Here is a 20,335-nt window from a genome sequence, read left to right as displayed (position 1 = left end):
TTCATAGAGACGCAGAGAGAGAGAGAGAGAGAGAGAGAGAGAGACAGGCAGAGGGAGAAGCAGGCTCCATGCAGAGAGCCCGACGTGGGACTCGATCCACGGTCTCCAGGATCACACCCTGGGCTGCAGGCGGCGCTAAACCGCTGCGCCACCAGGGCTGCCCGATAAAGCTATCTTTAAAGGAGTTCTTAAATCCAAATTACATCTTGAGATTTAGGGTCAGAGAGACTATATACGGTAATTCAGAAGATCTCAAGTGCTGTAAGGCTGGGGAAGTCCCTACTAAAGTTGCCAAAACAAGGATAAATACCAAAACTTCTGAATGAAATAAAGAGAGCTTTTCCCCTAGCTTTTCCAAACAAGATTATATGCTTCAAGATATTCCTGAATTTGTACCAATAGTGTGCTACATTCTCTTTGTATTTATTAGGAGGTCTTTCTATATGGGCAACTTCATGTTTTATTCCTGGCCCAAATTCAGTATAATTGGAAGACAAATAGAAAATAGCCTATAGCAACCATCTAAATATTTTGTAACAATTACGATAACACCAAATCAGATTTAAAGCACTGAAGGTCAAAACTGGTACCATGTTGATTATTTGACCTTATATTTCTATACGTACACCGTTGCTGAAGATGTTTTTGTACAACGAAAACAATCTAGTGTTTTGAATTTTTTTTTAAAGATTGTATTTATTCATTCATGAGAGACATAGAGAGAGAGAGGACAGGCAGAGGGAGAAGCAGGCTCCATGCAGGGAGTCCGACGCAGAACTCGATCCTGGGTCTCCAGGATCATGCCCCAGGCTGAAGGCGGCACTAAACCGCTGAGCTACACAGGCTGCCCCTAGTGTTTTGGATTTTAAGATCTTATTTATTTGAGAGAGAGAATGCAAACGAGCAGAGAGAGGAGCAGAGGGAGACTCTGCACTGAACACGGAGCCCAGTGCCAGGCTCAATCTCACAACCCTGAGATCATGACCTGGGCTGAAATCGAGAGTCAGACACTTAACCGACTGAGCCACCCAGGCACCCCATAATCTAGTCTTTTTATGTGAACTGAGAACCTACTAAGCTGACAGATATCTTACTTTGGCTAATGAAGCTTTTGATAATGTGGCTGCTATTCTGCTAGGCTAGAAGTCTCTCAATTCGCTGGCAGGTGCCATTCTGAGAAGCCGGGTTCTCTGGAAGGCAATACACAGGGTAAAGTAGGCAGATATCACTGCTGTTTAGACATTCCCCTGTCTGCAGCAGAGCAGTTGGGGGTGGGGGGGTGGGGGGGAGATGCCCAGATCCCCAAAGGAGCAGTCTCCTCATTTCCCTCATCTCAGCGTATTCTTAATTAACTCAGCTTTGTGTCTGTTATGAATAGCTTCAAATGGAAATGCTCCAACTCCACATTCTTCTTCATTATGCATGGCTTATTAAAATTGAAATTTCACTGTTTCCAACTCAACCAAGTTTATGGTTCAAACTGCTATGTGCTATGAAGAGTGAAGCATTTGTTTAAGAGATGGGATCAGGATAAAGATGGCCTGGATCTAAACAGGAACAGGCTGGAAACTTCAAGGCTTTCATTTCCAAACTTGCCATGTGAGAATCCTGGGATGTTGTCTGGGAAAATCCTAACCTTTCCACGTGGCAGTTCCCCAATCTGCCAGGCCAGGATGATAGCAGCTATCTCCAAGCTACCCTCTGCTGAAATACCAGAGTTGTGAAGTGGGGAATAGTTTCCAGAGAGGCCCTTCCTGGTTGGGAATGAGTTTCTCATTCCTGAACAGTAACAGCTATCTCTTAGAGGCCCATCCTGCTCAAAAGCAGAGTGTATCAGAGCTGCCCAGAAAAGAAAGTACAAATATGCACACCAGCCCCCTCCAGGATTGGTACCTGCTCTTCCTCAATCCTGCGCTGTAGTGTTTCAATGTAATGCTGGACAGCCATATAAATGAATCGGTACTGTGCTTCTGTCTGGACCATCCCTGACCTCTGAGACCGCACCATCTGAATGGTTTTGGGAACATCAATGTCGCAGTCAACACCTGCAAAGCAAGCACCATGAAGCATTAGGAGAAACTGTGGGGCCAGGATGAAGTGGTTTAATGCACAACTTTTAGCAGACTCAGAGATATAGTAAATGTAGTCTTTAATGTTCTAACTGAACATGTTTCAAGGGCTACACTGCCTTCTGACTAATACAAATGATTCCAGAAAATGATCTGATTAAGTATCGGAGGTCAGGACTCTCCATCAGCACCACCCCAGAGACCACCACTGCATATTCAACAAAAGACCACAGCAGCGGGACCACGGCTCCTGGGCTTCATTTTATGTCAAAGGCTCAAATAGAATCACTTTTGTTCTCCTATAAACAACTGAAAGTCAAAGTCTTCAGCCCAGATTTTTAAAAATGTTTTAACATTCAAATTCTCTCCTCCAGGCTATTTTCACTAGCACTTTCCTTCCATAAACTAAAAAAGAACTTACAACTTCTTGCCCTCCAGATGACCCACCTTTCTCTCTGATGATGTCAATAAGGATATCAATCACAATGAACGTCCCTGTCCGGCCAATCCCAGCACTGTGGACAGAAGGACAAAGAGCAATGACGCTGGAGCCATTCATAGGGGTTTTGGACTCAAACCCACACTATTAATATGAACAGAAACAATGTCTGCTCTTGAGAGTATTTATAAGACTGCCTGTTTGTATTTGAGAATAGATTAGCTAAGGGCTTTGGGGTTAGTCCAATCCACACGTGGAGCCCAGCTTCTCTAGGACTTCCCAAGGCAAATCCCATACCTCTTTGACCTTCAGTTTCCTCATCTGTGAAATGCAGATAATGGCACATACTTTACAGGGTTGTTGTGTGGATCAAATGTTAGTAATGTATGGAAAACACTGAGCACAGAGGCCGGAGTGGAGCACATGCTCAATAAACAGTAGCTTTTAAAAAAGTGAAAAAGTTTCATACACAGCTACTTGCCCAATGTATGGATGAGATTTGGTAAACTAAACTTCCCCCGGTATAATCATGAAGCCCAGACTTGGGTGCCAGGAGGCTGTAAACCGTGGTGAGATGCCACGGGCAGGGCTTCCAGAGGTCTGGGGAGGGAGTAGTCCAAATCTTTTGAAGTGAACAAGTGTCTTATCAGGGGGAAAAATGCATCTTATTCCTGCAGCAGAAGAGAATAGGATCACAATCAAAGTGATTAATTCTAAACTACCATATTAAAAAAAAATCACATATACACACAAGCAAACATCACTAGACTAGGTAAAGGCTGCCTGAGGATAAGGAGTAAGTCCACCACCCTCTGCCCGGCCACCACCAATACCTGGCAGTACTGTAGGACCTATGAGAAAAATACTCTATGGTCAAAGTGTCCCTTCATGCAGTTTATGCATGTCTGAAACCGAGATGAAATTCTTCTCACAGTGAAAGGGCTGGGGGTGGGGAGGTAAAGACAAGCCCTGGGCATTAAGAGATGGGACAGGCTGCGGCCTGGAGAGGTGGCAGGGGCCGGTCACCTGCAGTGAACCACCACAGGCCCTGCATCCGTAATGCTCTCCTGCTTATGATGGACCTCCTCCAAGAAGTCCAGCACGCCCCCAGGGTCACTGGGCACTCCGTGGTCTGGCCAGGTCCGAAAGTGGTATTGCCACACGGTTCTCTCTGTATTCCCCTGGAGTAGAGCCAAGAAAAACCAGAAAAGAATTAAATAAATCAAGGGGTTGAGGAATCGCCCATTTCTGATCTTCCCTGGACCCAATGTGAGCCAATGGAGCAGACCAGCACCGAATCTCCCCACGTTCCATTTAAAGGTCAGACAAGCTTCCAAATCATGTCTCCTTTCGGATCTGGCTGAGCAATCCTGAAGGCAACTGTTTGCCTCTGTCATAAGAACCAAAATGTCGGGATCCCTGGGTGGTGCAGTGGTTTAGTGCCTGCCTTTGGCCCAGGGCGTGATCCTGGAGACCCGGGATCGAATCCCACGTCGGGCTCCCGGTGCATGGAGCCTGCTTCTCCCTCTGCCTATGTCTCTACCTCTCTCTCTCTGTGTGACTATCATAAAAAAATAAAAGCCATCTGTATAAATGGTATATAAACTTTAAAAAAAAAAAAAAAAAAAAAAAAAAAAGAACCAAAATGTCCAGTACAGCGATCAGTTCCTTGGGAGGCTACAACCTGAATCAGCTTTCTGAATCTTCGGTGGCAGGCAATGTCCATCTTCCTTGTCTGCGTGTAGCTCAATTCAGGAGGCAACTGAAGCCTCTGGGACTTGGGGCTTTCTTCCCAGCAGATAAGAAAACAGCTACCCTGTCAAGAGTATTCCTCTTTGTCTTTTTATACCCAGCCCTCATCCCCTCTCCCCAAACACCCACTTTTATTACAACATCATAGCAGTTAAACCTTCTGTTTAGCGCAAAGTAGGTAAGTAGACAGGCTTTGTGGTCAGAAGGCTGGGTTTAAGCCCAAATTCCAGCATTCATAATCACCGTCATCTCCAGGCATCTCTAAGCCTCAATTTCTTCATTTGCAAATAGGAATAATCATCTCTCTCACAATACAGTGAGAGGGATTAAACAAGACCAATTAAACACACAGCCGCTACTTGGCAGCAATAAAAGAATCGGCCACCGGTGCTCTTCTGAGGAGAGGGATCAGTAACCAAGGTCAAGACTACAGAAAACCATCTGGGTCTACCCACATGAGGTCACTGTAGCAGTGCTGCTGATTGCTCCATCTGCATCTTATGTATCTGAAGGAAATCCAAGCTAGTGACGTTATTAAAGGAGATTTTGAAAAGAAAGAAAAATGAAGCCAGTGTCTACCACCGGTGACCTTCAGGACATCCAAGGAATCTAAACCACAATTAAGATCTTTTCTTGAATTATGTGCATTTAATTTATCGATGTCACAATAAAAAATTTTCTTGACATTACCAGTTAGCTAAATCTCGGGGACTACCCCGTAAGGACACTCAAGGAAGGAGACCCAGCTGCCCTGAACATCCTGCTCCCGTCCTTGGTATATCTCTGTCCCAAGAGATCTCTGACCCAGCTCCTCCCTGCTAAGAAACTTAAATGAGATCATGTCACAGCACTTTAGAAAAAAATGTGTTCTATAAAAAGCAGGTAAAAAATGTGTTTCTATAAAAAGCACGTGACCAGCAATTCTGGAGAAATGATCTGTCCTGTGTCGGCACCTGAATCCACGGGTATAAGACACAAACCCAAATGTCAATATTTCCTGTACCTGCTGCTCAAAAATCTCTGTTAACAAGAAGATGGATACTTTATCACTAAAACTGAAGAAATATCAATCTGCTACTCAGAAACACCTGATAATAAGAAGATGGGTGGTTTAGCCTAAATCTGAACAAACCTATCTGGAATCTCTGGCCAGTGTACTCTAAATCTTTTCCATTTCAGCTTGACAGCTATGCTTTTCCAGCTTCTCAATCTCTGCAGCAGAGTAACCCTCCGCCTCATCCCACCATCAGCAGAATCACACCCCTGCTAATGTCAAAAGTCCCAGCATCCCACTCTGGACCACAGCCACCCAGGTTTCCAGCTACCTTTGGTCCCCTGACCATCACCTTATGGAGCTCAGCAGACCACTGAGCCCTCTTCTATTCTCCACCTGCCTTCTTCTAACCTGCTGCCCCACATCAGGCTTAGATTCTACATACTATTCTTTTTTGTTATTTTAAAGTAGATTCTACACCCAGTAGAATGGTCCAGGTAAAAGGTGGTGTGGTGGTGGCAGGGTGGTACTTTGGTACTTTCCATCTTTACTTTGGAGCCCAACATGTGGCTTGAACTCAAAACCATGAGATTAAGAGTTGGACGCTCAACCAACTGAGCCACCCAGGTGCCTCCAGAGTACTATTGTGACAATCACCCTCCACTGTACAGCTCTGCTCCCTCCACTCTCTCTCCATCCACAGCACCCCTGGGAAAAGCCCCAGGCCTGGACAAAACCAACCACCCACCTTCACCATTTTATACCCGAGGAACAGTGTCCTTGGAGAAAAATCACACCAGGGAATTGGTGTCACTAAACGTTCATATTCACCTATTCAAATGGGCACTCAGTGCTGCCTGAAAATTCACTGGATTCCTCATCATTTCTACACATTATTATTTGGTATTTTTCCCACTTTCCCCAGATAATTCATCTCTGATTTCCTTCTAATTCCAGTTGATGGCCTTGCTATAGACAATAGCAAGAAAATACATGTCAGCTCCTCTACCTGCATCTGTGGTCACCTCTTCCTCTTCCCGTTCTGCTGACAGAAGAACTAGCCCTCCATTCATCAAAACCCAGCCAATCTGGGGCACCTGGGTGGCTCAGTGGTTGAACACCTGCCGTTGGCTCACAGTGTGATCCCATGGTCCCACAGGGAGCCTGTTTTCCCTCTGCCTATGTCTCTACCTTTCTCTCTCGATCTCTCATGAATAAATAAAATGCTTAAAAAAAAAAAAACCATCCACCCATGATGCTCTGGATCCTACTTCCCCTCGCCATCCAACCTCCATTCCTGCCTCCCTGGCATCTTTACTTTGACATCTCAAAGACATCTCACACTCTACCTGTCCAGGAGGTTGTTCGCCCTTCCCTCTCCGCTCAAATCCACTGCCAACCCCTCACTCAAGCTAGAAAGCTGGTGATCATCCTTAACCCACCCTTGCCCCTCACCCCCCATCCACACTGTCACCAAACTCCTTCACATCCACTCCTCAGTTACCTGTAGGCAGTCCTCTTCTGTCTACCACCCTGCCACCACCACACCACCTTTTACCTGGACCATTCAAGCCCTGCCATCCTGTATATCTTCTGCCCTCACCACAGTGCCATTGTCCCCTCACACTGTGTTGGTTCTTCCTCCCCCTCCTCCTCCAGCAGCCCAACCATTCCCACACCCTGCAGGTGCCACCTCAAGGCAGCCATCACCTCCATTGCTCCTCTTCCATTTATTCTGGCATTTTGCATAATATTTGTTTCTGGAGGCAGGAACAAGAAGGCAAAAAAGAACAAGTGCCAGAGTCCCTGGGATCTGACCTCTGAAGAGGAGGCCACCAGACCCAGACCACCGCAGAAGCCTCCCAACAAGCCTGCTGGCCAGTTGGGTCACCTGGCCCGAACCTCCCTACCCAAAGCTGTCAGACACTTTCCCAACACAAGGCTTTGTGTGTGCATTCACTTGGCAAAAGCATCACCACCATAGGTTCCGAGCTAACTAATACACGGAATTCACATTTCTTAATGTAAGAATTAAGACTCTTTCCCAACTTGGACCCCACCTCTCTGGAGTTTATTCCCTCAATTCTCCACTTGCCTTCATTCCCCATAAATCCCATTTCCAACTTCAGTTGGCACTTCAGTGCCAGGGCTTACAGTGACACCTCCTCCATCTGGGAGGTCTCTCTATCATCTTCTCCAGTGGAAATCTTACCCAGAAAAGCCCAGCGTCTTCTGAAACAGTCTCCCTGACATCCCAGTCAGAAGAAAGCCCAACCTTTACAATCCCACACCACTTCAGATTTGTCACAGCCTGTGTCTGCTCTGAAGCACAGCTGTGTATGTGGCTTCCCACTGCTACATGATTTCAATTCCTTAAGGACAAAGACTTCATTCATCTGTGTCCCCAAAAGACCTTGAAAAAGTAAGTCCTCTCTAACCATGAAATTAAAATGAATTCAAATCTAACCCTGGTTTATAAAGTTAGTCACCCCAGTGACAAACTTAAACTATAAGCAATTGAGATCTGATGCCATAGAATCTGATCACGAAACAGGTCTCAGAGGCTTTGCACTTGCTGTTCCCACTGCTTGGAACACTCTTCTCCGGACTCTCTGGATGCCTGGCTCCTCCACCTCTGGCTCAAGTGATACAACCTCCGAGAGGCCCTCTCTGATTACTCCATCTCAATTACCCAGTCACTTCTAACATAACTTCCTGTAGCCTCCGTAGACTGAGCACAATCAAGCAAGCTGGTTGCTTGCTTTTTAACCTTCTAACCCCCTAGGTTCTGTGAGGGCTGGGATTGTACCTATCTTGTTTGCAATGTACATACCTGGTACATAGAAGGCGCCTAATAAATGGCTACTACATCAATGAGTGAATGAGAGCATGAATGCATGCACACGTGAATAACTGCATGACCCTGGAGTACTGCATATGAAAACTGCTTACCAAAGTCTGTAAAATACGACAATATACTTACTTGTCCAACCTTTGAAAGTTTAAGCTCTCTTAATGTATAGTCATGAGCAGCACTTTCTTTGACGTTCCTAACACGCATGACCCCATATTCTTTCAGAGCATACTCGTCAGGCCAGTATTTGACACATTTACTCTGAAAGGGATCAGAGAAAAGACAGTTAACCTCTGTGAACTCTGAAATTAAAGCCTAAACCAGTGGAAAATAAATATTCAGGAAAAAAAATATTCGAGTCTTAATGACCAGTATTAGGAAAAGGATCCATCTAGCATCTGTTGGATTTTCAAAGGAAAGGAAAAATAAGTTCAAATAAGAAAAGCAGGTACTGGGATGCATGGGTGGCTCCGTGATTGAGCATCTACCTTTGGCTCAGATCATGATCCCGGGATCCTGGGATCAAGTCCCGCATCCCCACAGTGAGCCTGCTTCTCCCTCTGCCTATGTCTCTGCCTCTCTCTGTATGTCTCTTGTGAATAAATAAAATCTTTAAAAAGAAGAAAAAGAAAAGCAGGTACTTGCAAAGCCAGGAGAAGGAGAAGACAGAACAGACTTTGCAGAGCTGTGTGATCTAAGACGCATGTCAAAGGACAGTCAAGGATTCTTCATTTATCTCTAAGGAACCAAAGATGCAGAGTGAGGGACTAGCCAGTTTGAGGGTTCTATCTAGCAATCACTGAATTCTGGATTCCAGAGATCTGCCAGTCACTCTCCAGGGAAGGCAAGCAAGCAAGCTACCCTCTGGAGGTGGATGGGTTGCCCAAAGAGCCAGACTGTCTGGCTCATTTCCGCACTTGTGTAGGAGGACTCCATACCTTATCTAACTCAAGTGTGAAAAACTCCAGCACAGCAAGGCAGCTGATGGGGTTTTGAACCAGCTGCTTCTTCTATATCCAGATCCATTTGCTACCTCCTATACACATCACCTTCGCTTCACTGGGTGCCTAGGAACACCAAGCCTACAGTAGCTGCTGGCTTCAGAGCAGACAGATTGAAATATATGGCACCAAGTAAATTATTCTTGTTGCCAAAGAGGATGATATTTAGCTCAATGAGAGATGAGTCTGTATATATATTTGGTGACATGCCCTGGGCAGATAACTATTTTTGTGTTTTTTTTGTTTTTTTTTTTTAATAGGAGCAGACTTTCTACAATCACCAATACACCAGTATCAGCAAGAGAAATTTACCTTTTATATTAGGAAGACAAAGAAATTCAGTTATAAAACTATAAATAAGAGAGCAGCTGCAGGCATCCCCATAGTCAACGATTAATTGAAAGGAAAAAAAAAATGGCAGAAGGAAATTTGAACAGAAGCATTAGCAGATAGTGCAACTTTTTTGCCTGGCAATGGTTTACATGGTCTTTTATTTATTATTATCCTGAATTCAGCTATCCCTGCAGTATTTTGTAGATACAAATACCTCTTTGATAGACTTGATACAATTTTTATTATCCCCAGATAAGCACTTTTAATATTAATTGTACTCAATGCTGTTGCTGGCCAATCAACTCTGTGACTTGGTTGCTCAAGAGATTCAATAGAGAACAGAAAATTAAATCACAACTCTGAAAACATTTCAGCCGACTTTAAACATCACCAGGCTACCTACCACAGCCCTCCTCCCAGATTTCCAAACTCTTACACAGACTTTGGCAAACATATTCTAAAATGTGAGAGCTAATACATCAGCTTTTAAACTAAAGCCTTTCAAAAAAAAATAAAAAATAAACTAAAGCCCAGGAATCGAGGGGAATCTAGAGTCTGAGGCCGAGAGAGCAGGTTATCAGAACCGGCTGTGGACAGAATGCATCTATCATTCTATCCTCTCCACTGGACTGAAGAGCATAATCGGGAAGCAGGTCCAGATTTGAAATGGAGATGAAGAAGGGGCAGATTGATTGGCCCAATGTCTGTCTGTTCTAGAAGCTTCCAACGGCTCTTCTGAAAGGGACCAAAACTAATACCTCTGAAGTGACATAAGAACCCTCTCATAAAAAAAAAAAAAAAAAAAAAAAAAGAACCCTCTCTTCATGTCCCCAGATCCCATGAGGAGAGGTCGTCTCCTATGAATCAGACACCAGGCAGGACAGATGGCTCGGTTTTCTCTTCTATACTCAGGGCAAGTGACACTCATCTGAAGCAGAAACTAGCAAGACCTGTCCATTAAACACCTAATGTGGGATGCCTGGGTGGCTCAGCAGTTGAGCATCTGCCTTTGGCTCGGGGTATGATCCCGGGGTCCTGGGATCAAGTCCCACAACGGGCTCCTTGCAAGGAGTCTGCTTCACCCTCTGCCTGTATCTCTGCCTCTCTCTGTGTCTCTCATGAATAAATAAATAAAATCTTAAAAAAAAAAAACACCACCACCACCTAATATTACTGCAGGTGGCTGCTAGAGGAAGCCTTTGTTTCACAATAACCAGATCTGGCCTCAAAGGTTTTCAGAAGCATAACGACTAGTTAGCACAATGATGAAAATCTTACAAAACCATGCTGCCCTTCAAAATTGACAGGAAAATTACATTGGGAGAGCTAAAATGCAAAATCACCCATCTGTCTTAGGTTTAACTCACAGGTATGATTGTTAAATTCCATGCAAACTTTATGTAAGCCAATTAAACTATAACTACAAAAGAACTTTACTGAAACACAAAAACACAGAACTTTCCCATATTAAAAACCCACATGGATGGACTCACATTGGGATAGCACACAGAACTGTCACTCAATGAAATCTGTCTGCTTCACTGTGGATGTGGGATGTTACAACTTTTTAAAGACCTGAAGTGTCATGAGGAGTGCTAGGAGATGATTACTTGACAGAGCAGCTGGGGGGGTGGGGGTGGTGCATGCTGGGACAACCACTCTGAGAGCAGTTTGGCACAATCTCTTTAAATTTACAACATGCAAGCCCGATGACCTAGCATTCCTTTTTTTTCTTTTTTTCAGATTTTATTTTTTTTATTTATTCATGAGAGACACAGACAGAGGCAGAGATATAGGCAGTGGGAGAAGCAGGCTCCATTCAGGGAGCCCAATGTGGGACTCGATCCCGGGACTCCAGGATCATGCCCTGGGCCAAAGGCAGGCGCTAAACCGCTGAGCCACTCGGGCTGCCCTAGCATTCCTTTTTGTGACATCTAACCTAGAGAGACACTTGCCACACACACACAAGCAAGAATAAGATTATTCCCTTGAGCACTGTTTGTTAAGAGCAAAAACTGAAACATTTCAATGCCCGATACATAATGGTGAGATTTATGTAAATTATGGATCTTACTATGGACCATCATGCAATTACTAAAAAGAAGGAAATAGGTCACTATGTACTAACAGTAGATGTTAGAAGATTCATTTGGGTGGGGCCCAAGATCCACAACAAAGTTAAGATTTGAAAACACTTTTACATGTAGTAGTTTTCAGAAAATATTACTGTATACTCACACAGGCACACACACACATACATACATACATATACATAATTGCAGGTATGTAATGCCTATAATAATGTCTCTCCTACATGTATGTATGAGAAAGCCAGGAAGACAGCAAGGAAGAACACACACACACTGGTAACGGGGATTTCAAATGGGTGGACAAGAGATAGTGACAAACACAATTTTAACCATGACCATAATGAGTTTGGATATTTATATGAATATGCTGTTTAAATAATTCAAATTAATGTTAAAATGTTTACACATCATAGTAAGTATAATTTATATGACCAGTGAAACCGCTATTTGTTAGTAGTCTAATCCTCTGAAGGTACTAGACTGGCCTTCTCAACACTCCCTTGTGGACCTCTGCTCCTGGATACAATATAGTAAGAGGGACTGGATTCACCTTCCCACCTTAAACAAGTAAAATACAGGCAGAATGAAGAGATATATATAACAGAATTAGTAACAAGGACATTAAAACAGTTATTACAAATATACTCCATTTGTCCAAAAAGTATAAGCTAAAAAGAAAGACAGAAGACATTAAAAAAAAAAAAAAAACAGTAAAACTTCTAGAGATGAAAAAAGACAACATCTGCTATAGAAAACACACTGAATAGTATTAATAGCAGGTGACATACTGCAAAACAAAAGATTAACTTAAAGACATACAGCAAAAGAAACTATCCAAAATGAAACAAGGTGAGAGCACCTGGGTGGCTCAGCAGACTTAAGCATCTGCTTTCCACCTGGGTTCATGATGTGAGGGTCCTGGGATCAAGCCCCACATCTGGATCTCTGCTCAGCGGGGAGTCTGCTTCTACCTCTGTGTGCACACATGCTCTCTAAATCTTTATGGTGTATGTACTACAAACATCCTTTAAAAAAAAAAAATGAAACAAGGGGAAAAAGACAACTGCACAAAATGAGCAAAGCCTCAGTAAGCCACAGGACAACATCAAGCAGCCTAATATATGTGTAATTGGTGTTCCATGTTTGAAGAAATAATAAGCATTTCCAAAGTTAGAGAAAACTATAAATCCACAGATCCATGAAGCTCAGTGAACACCAAGCAGAAGGAACTTTTATGAAAACTACACTAAGGCTTGTCACAATCAAATTTCTTCTACTCTCTTTTCTCCAGAGGGTCAGTTTAGAGTAAGCTTAATTTGTTTACTCAACTCTTAACAGGTTCAATCTGACATGTCTGATATTTAAAAAATATTTTTAGAAGAGCACGGAGTATACCTTTCCTCTCTCCACTTCTTTCGTTGTCATGACAATCACTCGGGAGTTCTCTTGAAATACCATCCGCCAAAAGTCATTCACGGTGTTTTGCAGACAGCCTTGTGTGGCAATGTAACTCTTTTTGGGCTTTGAATTGTTGCATTTGGTTTCAAACTCAGGCTAGAAATTTATTAAGAAAATCCTTCAAACATTTGAACGTTGCTTTCAGGTTACAAGAAATACAAAAAACAAAATAGAAAAAATGGGTAGCAATATATGGTCAGAAAACACTGTGGAAAGCAAAGATTACCATGATAATATTTGCATTGATGTAATCTGAAACAGGCTCATTAGGATCACCATCATGCAGGACAACCCTGGTATGATCAACTGGAAGAAAAAGAGACCACAGTCATACTTCTTCAGGATAAATCATTTCAGATCAGTTAATCTTCAACCCAATCCAAGTTTTATTCTTTTAGTGATAAAACCACATAAAAAATTAAATCTTAATGAGCACAACAATGATCTGAATACCACATGATGTCTCATAATACCATATTAAAAAAAAATAAAGTAGCAACAGCAACTCCCTGGTCTTGATGATATACTATAGACACACAGGATATTATCACTGGGAGAAGCTGGATAAAGGGTACATGGGAACCCTCTGTATATTTTTATAACTTCTAATGAGTCTAAAAGTATCTCAAAACAAAAGTTTTCTTTTTTTTTTTTTAAGAAGAGTAAAGTACAGATAAATGACATAATGTCTGAGATTTGCTTCACATAATTTGGGGAGAGAGATCCCCCCATAATAAAAATGGTGGCTTTTTTTTTTTTTTTTAGTGAAGCAGAATGAAATCTAATCTAAAAGATAAAATTTTTTAAAAGATTTTATTAATGTATTTGACAGAAAGAATGCATGAGCGCACAAGCAGGGGGAGCAGCAGGAGAGGGAGAAGCAGGCTCCCCATCAAGCAGGGAGCCTGATGTTGGGACTCAATCCCATGACCTGGGATCATGACCTGAGCCAAAGGCAGACGCTTAACAGACTAAGCCACCTATGCGCCCCAGAAGATAAGATTTTGATGGTATCAACCGACTAAATTCTGTACAAAAGTACATTACTAAAAAAACCCAAAAAAAACAAAAAAACAAAAAAAAAAAAACCACATTACTGGTATAAAAATCTGAGTGCTCTACTAAGCAACTTATTTTATAATGGGAGGGGTGCCTAGGTGGCTCAGTCGGTTAAGTGTCCAACTCTCAACTTCAGCTCAGGTCATAATCTCTGGCTGAGATCATGTGATATTGAGCCCCATGTCAGGCTCCATACTGGGTGTGGAGTTTGCTTAAGATTCTCTCTCTCCTTCTCCCTGAACACTTCCTACCCTCTCTTAAAAAAAAAAATTATTTTACAACAGGAATTAGTAATAAAGCTGTATGCCTTGGACTCCTCAAGTCTAAAGAAAGAAGGTATTAACCAAGAGGAAGCATCTGACTGGGATCTTTAGGAGAGGAAAAGGCAAGGATACTCTCTTCAGATACTACATACTATTGTTCCCATCACCTTTTCCTACATCTCTGAATCTTATTAATGAGTTCCACCAGGTCCTCTGAGCAGAAAAGAAAACTTACAACGGAAACAGGATGAGGCTTCCCCAAGGTCATCAGGACCATAGTGTGACTGAGATAGATTCTCTGCAAATTCGTATTGTCTATTCTCCCTATTTTAATGCATCCACTTTCTCCCATCCTCACCTACATATATCTCAAATAACTGTATCGATGTGATGTGCATATGTACCATATAAGTGTATATATGTACACAGAAAGAGAAAGACCATGCTACACACACACACACACACACACACACACACACACACCCCAAGTCTGATACCTGACAAAATGACTTGGACCTGATGAGACATTTGAGCAATGCTCACCAAATTTGTGCATACATCCCAATAAAGAACTTAATTGTGAAGTTTTTGAACTCTGAAATATATACACATATATATACAAACAAGCCCTATTTTTAAGTTGGTAAATACATTATGCATGCACTGCTATCAATCTGTATGTCAGATTTAAATTTTCTTTGTTTATTTTTTTAGATAAAGGATATAAATCAAGAGAAGTTCTTTTTTTTTTAAAGATTATTTTTATTTATTTATGATAGACAGAGAGAGAGAGAGAGAGAGAGAGAGAGAAAGAGAGAGAGAGAGAGGCAGAGACACAGGCAGAGGGAGAAGCAGGCTCCATGCCGGGAGCCCGACATGGGACTCGATCCCGGGACTCCAGGATCACGCCCTGGGCCAAAGGCAGGCGCGAAACTGCTGAGCCACCCAGGGATCCCTTCAAGAGAAGTTCTAAATGTTCCTTCCCTTCTCCCCAGTGGACTGCCTTGCACAGGCCACTCTGGAGATCCCTCAGAGAGCATGGTGCTAAGAGCAGTGGCTATGGGGGCTCCTATGTCAGTTCTCCAAGTTGCAATCTTGCTAAAATGGTCTATAAAAACCGGAAGAATAAGAACACCTGCTTTATGTGCATGTGGTAAGAAGTAAGTGAGACAAATGCAGACTCTGGCAGAGTCAGCCCTCAGGGGAGGTAGGCTATGACAACTGTTTAGTGCCATCTCTGGGATCTTAACCTAAGACCTTCATCCTTCCAGGCCTCTTGTTCCCTGTGGCTCAGCTTGGGTTCTACCAGGCAGCATTTGGGTATAAAATGCCTTATGGATACCTCGGGGTCCTTTTCAGAGCAAAGTGTAAGTATGTACTTGTTATCTCCTATAACTCGAGTTCAGGAGCTCAGGGAGCAGACAGCAGTTGAAGAGTCTTCAGGAGGAAGCTGCCTGTTCCCCAGAAGAGGGAATGGAGTCCCAGAAGGTGTGTCTTCCCCAAGACCCACAAACGGAGTCCTGAAGTACAAGGACACAAGCCTGGTACCTCTGAGGGTCTTGGTGTGGCCTGATCCTGGGAGATGGCAAGCCTTGAGATTTTCACTCTTAGGCAGACAAAAATAATTAACAGCAAGAAATAACATGGGCAGCCTGGGTGGCTCAGCGGTTTAGTGCTGCCTTCAGCCCAGGGCGTGATCCTGGAGACCCAGGATCGAGTCCCACGTCAGGCTCCCTGCATGGAGCCTGCTTCTCCCTCTGCCTGTGTCTCTGTGTCTCTTTCTCTCTGTGTCTCTCATGAATAAATAAATAAAATCTTGAAAGAAAGAAGAAAAGAAAGAAAGGAAGGAAGGAAGGAAGGAAGGAAGGAAGGAAGGAAGGAAGGAAGGAAGGAAGGAAGGAAGGAAGGAAGGAAGAAAGAAAGAACACACTCAAGACCACCTGGTGGCAATTTTACCCAGGACCAGCATCACAAGAACTAGGTGAATTATCAACCATCCCCACCACATTTTCTGATTTTGGAAACCACTCACAATTCAAAGAGGCTAAGGCCTCAGATCTTCTGAGAAGGCATGTGGCACCCAGGAAGTTACAGGGACATAGGAATCAAACTCTCCAAGAGTGACTATTATTGAACAGAATATTAATACTTACAAGGCAGGATGTTTTTATATCTATTTTTGTTCTTATTTTCTTGCCTCTGACCCTCTTTTCGGCTATAAAGAAGTTTGCACTCCTGTTGTTGTAGTGTCTGGAGAGGGAAAAAAGAAATATTATTGCACATCAAAAGCTTAAAAAAAAAAAAAAAAAGCCTGGCTCAGCATTTCTGCTTTGAGAAATTTATCCTAGGAAAGGTTCAGGGTTGCAGCAGCTATAGGGAAGCTCATCTTAACACTGTATCAATAGTGCCAAAAACAATTTCTAATAAAAAAGAACTGCCTATATAACACTACCATGAATTCATACAAACAAATATTCTGCAGTCACTTAAAAAGACGTTCTAAGAAAATTTTTAATGCCATGGAAAAAATTATCAGAGTGTTAAGTGAAAAGAAGGTCAGATTTCCAAAACAGTATTATTACATAAGTCATATGTTTGCATTTGCCTATGTATATAAGAAATGGCAGGAGAATATATACCAAAAAAGTAATGGGGATTTCTTTTTCTGGATAGTGGGATTATGAAGGCCTTATCTTCATTTTTTTTTTTTTGCCTAAATTTTTTACAATGAAAAAAATATTCATTAGTAGAGAAACTGTTTAAAATAATAATTATTAAGAATGAAAATCGGGGCACCTGGCTGGCTCAGTTAAGAGAGTGTTCAACTCTTGATCCCAGGGCTATAGGTTTGAGACCCACATTGGGTGTAGAGATTACTAAAAACAAATAAACTTAAAAAAAAAAAAAGAACAAAAGCCAGTGAGCATTGTAACAGCTGTGATTACACTCTTGACTTTATGGTCTGCTGCCTACTTTTACCACTGTTTAATTCAAAGCAAGCCACACATCAGCTCTCAAAGTTGGATACTATAGAAGTGGTACTGGGTACCACTGGATCATGGGCATACAAGCTTTGCTCCTCCACACCAGAAACCCACATTAGTGTGCTAGGCAGCCAGCCTGCATCTACTGCGTCTACACACACACCTGCTTCCTATGTTTTCCCCAGCCAGACAATGAGGAAGAGAATGTCAGGCTCTTGGAGCAAGCGGCCAGGAGGGACACTTCTGCAGGGGAAGGAGGTAGGAACTCAATCAGGGAGAGGCTACCTGAGGCAGCCACAGCAGGACTAGCCCAAGTGGAAGAGAAGACATAGGGAAGCAGAGAAGGACCAGCTGCAAAAACAGATGAAGTGGGCAGGCCAGGTTGAAGCATGTACAATGGGTAGGTTTTATTTTCAAAATTATAAAAAGTACCTTTTTTTTTAAGATTTATTTATCTGAGAAAGAGCATGAGCAAGGGGACAGGTAAAGAGAGAGGGAGAAGCAGGTTCCCCACTGAGTAGGGAGCCTGAAATGCAACTCAATCCCAGGACCCTGGGATCATAACCCAAGCCGAAAATAGATGCTTAACTAACTAAGCCACCCAGACATACTCAAATGTACCTCTTTAAGGGACCATTAGTTTCCAAAAAGTCTAATTTGTAAGCAGAAATCACAAGTGGGCAAATCAAGAAAGTGGAAGGCAAATTAAAAAGAAAATATAGATGTGCTATATATGCACATTATAAATTTCAAAATGGCTAGCTCATGAAGGTTTCCACCAGGAGCAAGAATCAATTCAGTGTTTTATAACAAGCAGCCCACTGTATTTCCATTTCATTTATCTGAATTTCACAGACAGGTATGAAAGTCAGGATTTTAAACTGTTATTTGACTCTCTGTTTGAAAATGCAGTATTTGGCCTTGACACACAGCTCATAACAAAAGTAGTTAGCTAGCTAGAACCTGGGCAGGAATAAAATATAATGTACACAGAACTCTGACAATGAGACGGCCATTCCAATTTTTAAAATGAGCTCAGATTAAGTAATTAAAGCCATTTGCCTTTTTAAAGATTTTATTTATTTATTTAACAGAGAGAGAGAGAGAGAACAAGCAGCTGGGGATGAGCAAAGGGAGAGGGAGAAGCAGGCTCCCTTGATCCCAGGACCCTGAGATCAAGACCTGAGTGGAAGGCAGATGCTCAACCAACTGAGCCACCCAGGTGCCCCAGCCACTTGCCTTCTGAAAACTGGCATTTCTTCTGAATTGTAAGCCACTCTTACAGAGCGATATTGCCATGTTAGGAAGGTTCAATCGTGATTTTCAGACACAAAGGTGAGGTTCAAAAAGAAGCTCAAACACTGCAAACTGACTCAACCAATTAAAAGCCAAACAAGTGAAGAGAAACATCAACAAAAGCTACAGAGGGAGTGGAAGGGGCTAGGAAATAATTAGCTGCTTGATTCAAAACCAACCTGACAGTGAAGCACTCAAGCGCTCACTTAAGAACCAAATGTCGTGTGACGCTTCACTGGTGGAGGCGCAGATCCAAGCTAGCTCTATAAAAGGCAAATTTCACCCAGGCCCTCCCTGTTCAATCTCTTTCAATGTTTCCCCCTGCCTGAGACCAAGTCTAAGTTTTTCAGGACAACTCATATGCCTTCTCTTCTCTGAGCTAATGGAGCCCCGCCTCTAACCTCAGCTTCTACTTCGCCAAGTGACGATCCTGTCTGTGCCTCAGCTTCCTCAAGTGTAAAGTGGGGATAATCCTAATTACCAACCCCACAGGGTTGGTGTGAGAGTTGAGATAGAAAACTGTGGAAAGTACAAAAACATGGCATGTTGGCTAGACCATCTACTCAGGTTGACCAGGGGCTACCCTCATCCTGCATCAAGTTACCAATTGCCTCTTTCATGTGGATTTGGGGTCTGAACAGCACACAGGCTGAGACAGGCCTTTGGGCCCCCATGTCTTCCAGAAAGAACAAGCCCAGAGCACCTGCGTCCCAGGCACAGTCGGTGCTAACTGGCAGTGGCCGGCAGCTGTCACAGATTAATAATGACTAACTATGTGTCTTACTGCCAGCTCCTTCCTCAGTGCCCATGAATCCATTCTCATCTGTGCCTGGGGCCCAAGTTGTCTGAATACATTTCATTTTCCACAGAGGAAGGCTGCCATCCATCTAGAGGGAGGCTGAAAATAAAAAGAACTCAGAAGGGTGACTTGCCATGCTCTACCCACAGAGGCTCCCCAACGGAACCCAAGATGATCAGCTACCACCTGTCATGGGGTGTTTCCTCCCCAACACCAGGCTGATGGCTGGAAGAAGCAGAAGAATATCCAACAAGCCTGCCCCTGCAGGTTATTACAACACTTTGCTGGTTTATCTTCCACAACCTCTCTCTCACCAGCAGTCCCTGGGGCACAAAAAAGCTGCAAATGACCTGTCAAGCTAAATGTCACTTGTGTCTCCATCCCCAGTCTCCACTCGGTGGTGGCAGGGATGCTAATGATAATGACAAGCAGAAAAAGGAACAATGTAAAGCTGCAAGGACAGAGGCTGCAAGATACCTGTTGGCCCAAGTAATACAAACAAAGAATTTGGATTAAATGATGAACCTTAAAATATGCCAGAGGCTAGTTACAGTCTCCTGATTGCATGAGTCAAAACAGATCTAGAGCCAAAGGGATTATATTAAATTTTAAGCCTTAAAAAGTCTCAAGAGCGAGCCAATCCCCTGATCCACATTGTACATTTTGAAGTGCCCAGGAGCTGGGTTGCCTGGCTGGGTCAGTCAGTGGAGCATGCGACTCTTGATCTCAGGGTTGTGAGTTTCAGTCCCACATTGGGTGCAGAGATTACTTAAAAATAAAATCTTCAAAAAAAAAAAAAAAAGTGCCCAGGAGCATGACTAATGGTGTATGGGACAAGTGTCCATTGAGCAGAACCATCCCCTGATGTTTATGGCCAATGAACACCCGTTTCCCACTCCCTGGAGCCCCTGCAGCCTAAATGCCAAGAGCAGCACCCCACCCCC

At 43.1% G+C, this 20,335-nt stretch overlaps 1 protein-coding gene across 2 annotated transcripts in view; it reads right to left on the bottom strand.

Moving 5' to 3' along the window:
• PTPN11 (protein tyrosine phosphatase non-receptor type 11) overlaps positions 1–20,335 on the bottom strand; it is an 83,038-nt gene that overhangs the window by 17,279 nt on the left and 45,424 nt on the right. The window contains exons 7-13 of one of the 2 annotated variants that reach the window (XM_072802588.1): positions 16,466–16,562; positions 13,217–13,296; positions 12,928–13,086; positions 8,238–8,369; positions 3,535–3,701; positions 2,517–2,584; positions 1,894–2,045 (exon numbers count right to left, since the gene is read on the bottom strand). In XM_072802588.1, coding sequence (XP_072658689.1) covers positions 1,894–2,045; positions 2,517–2,584; positions 3,535–3,701; positions 8,238–8,369; positions 12,928–13,086; positions 13,217–13,296; positions 16,466–16,562 — 855 coding nt within the window. The remainder of the gene's footprint in view (positions 1–1,893; positions 2,046–2,516; positions 2,585–3,534; positions 3,702–8,237; positions 8,370–12,927; positions 13,087–13,216; positions 13,297–16,465; positions 16,563–20,335) is intronic. The other variant, XM_072802589.1, reaches the window with a different exon arrangement.

This window comes from Canis lupus, chromosome 27, assembly GCF_048164855.1.
Source record: "Canis lupus baileyi chromosome 27, mCanLup2.hap1, whole genome shotgun sequence".
Classification (NCBI taxonomy): Eukaryota; Metazoa; Chordata; class Mammalia; order Carnivora; family Canidae; genus Canis; species Canis lupus.
Note: the sequence above shows the minus strand (reverse complement) of the source record. Positions and strands in the feature narration are given on the sequence as shown.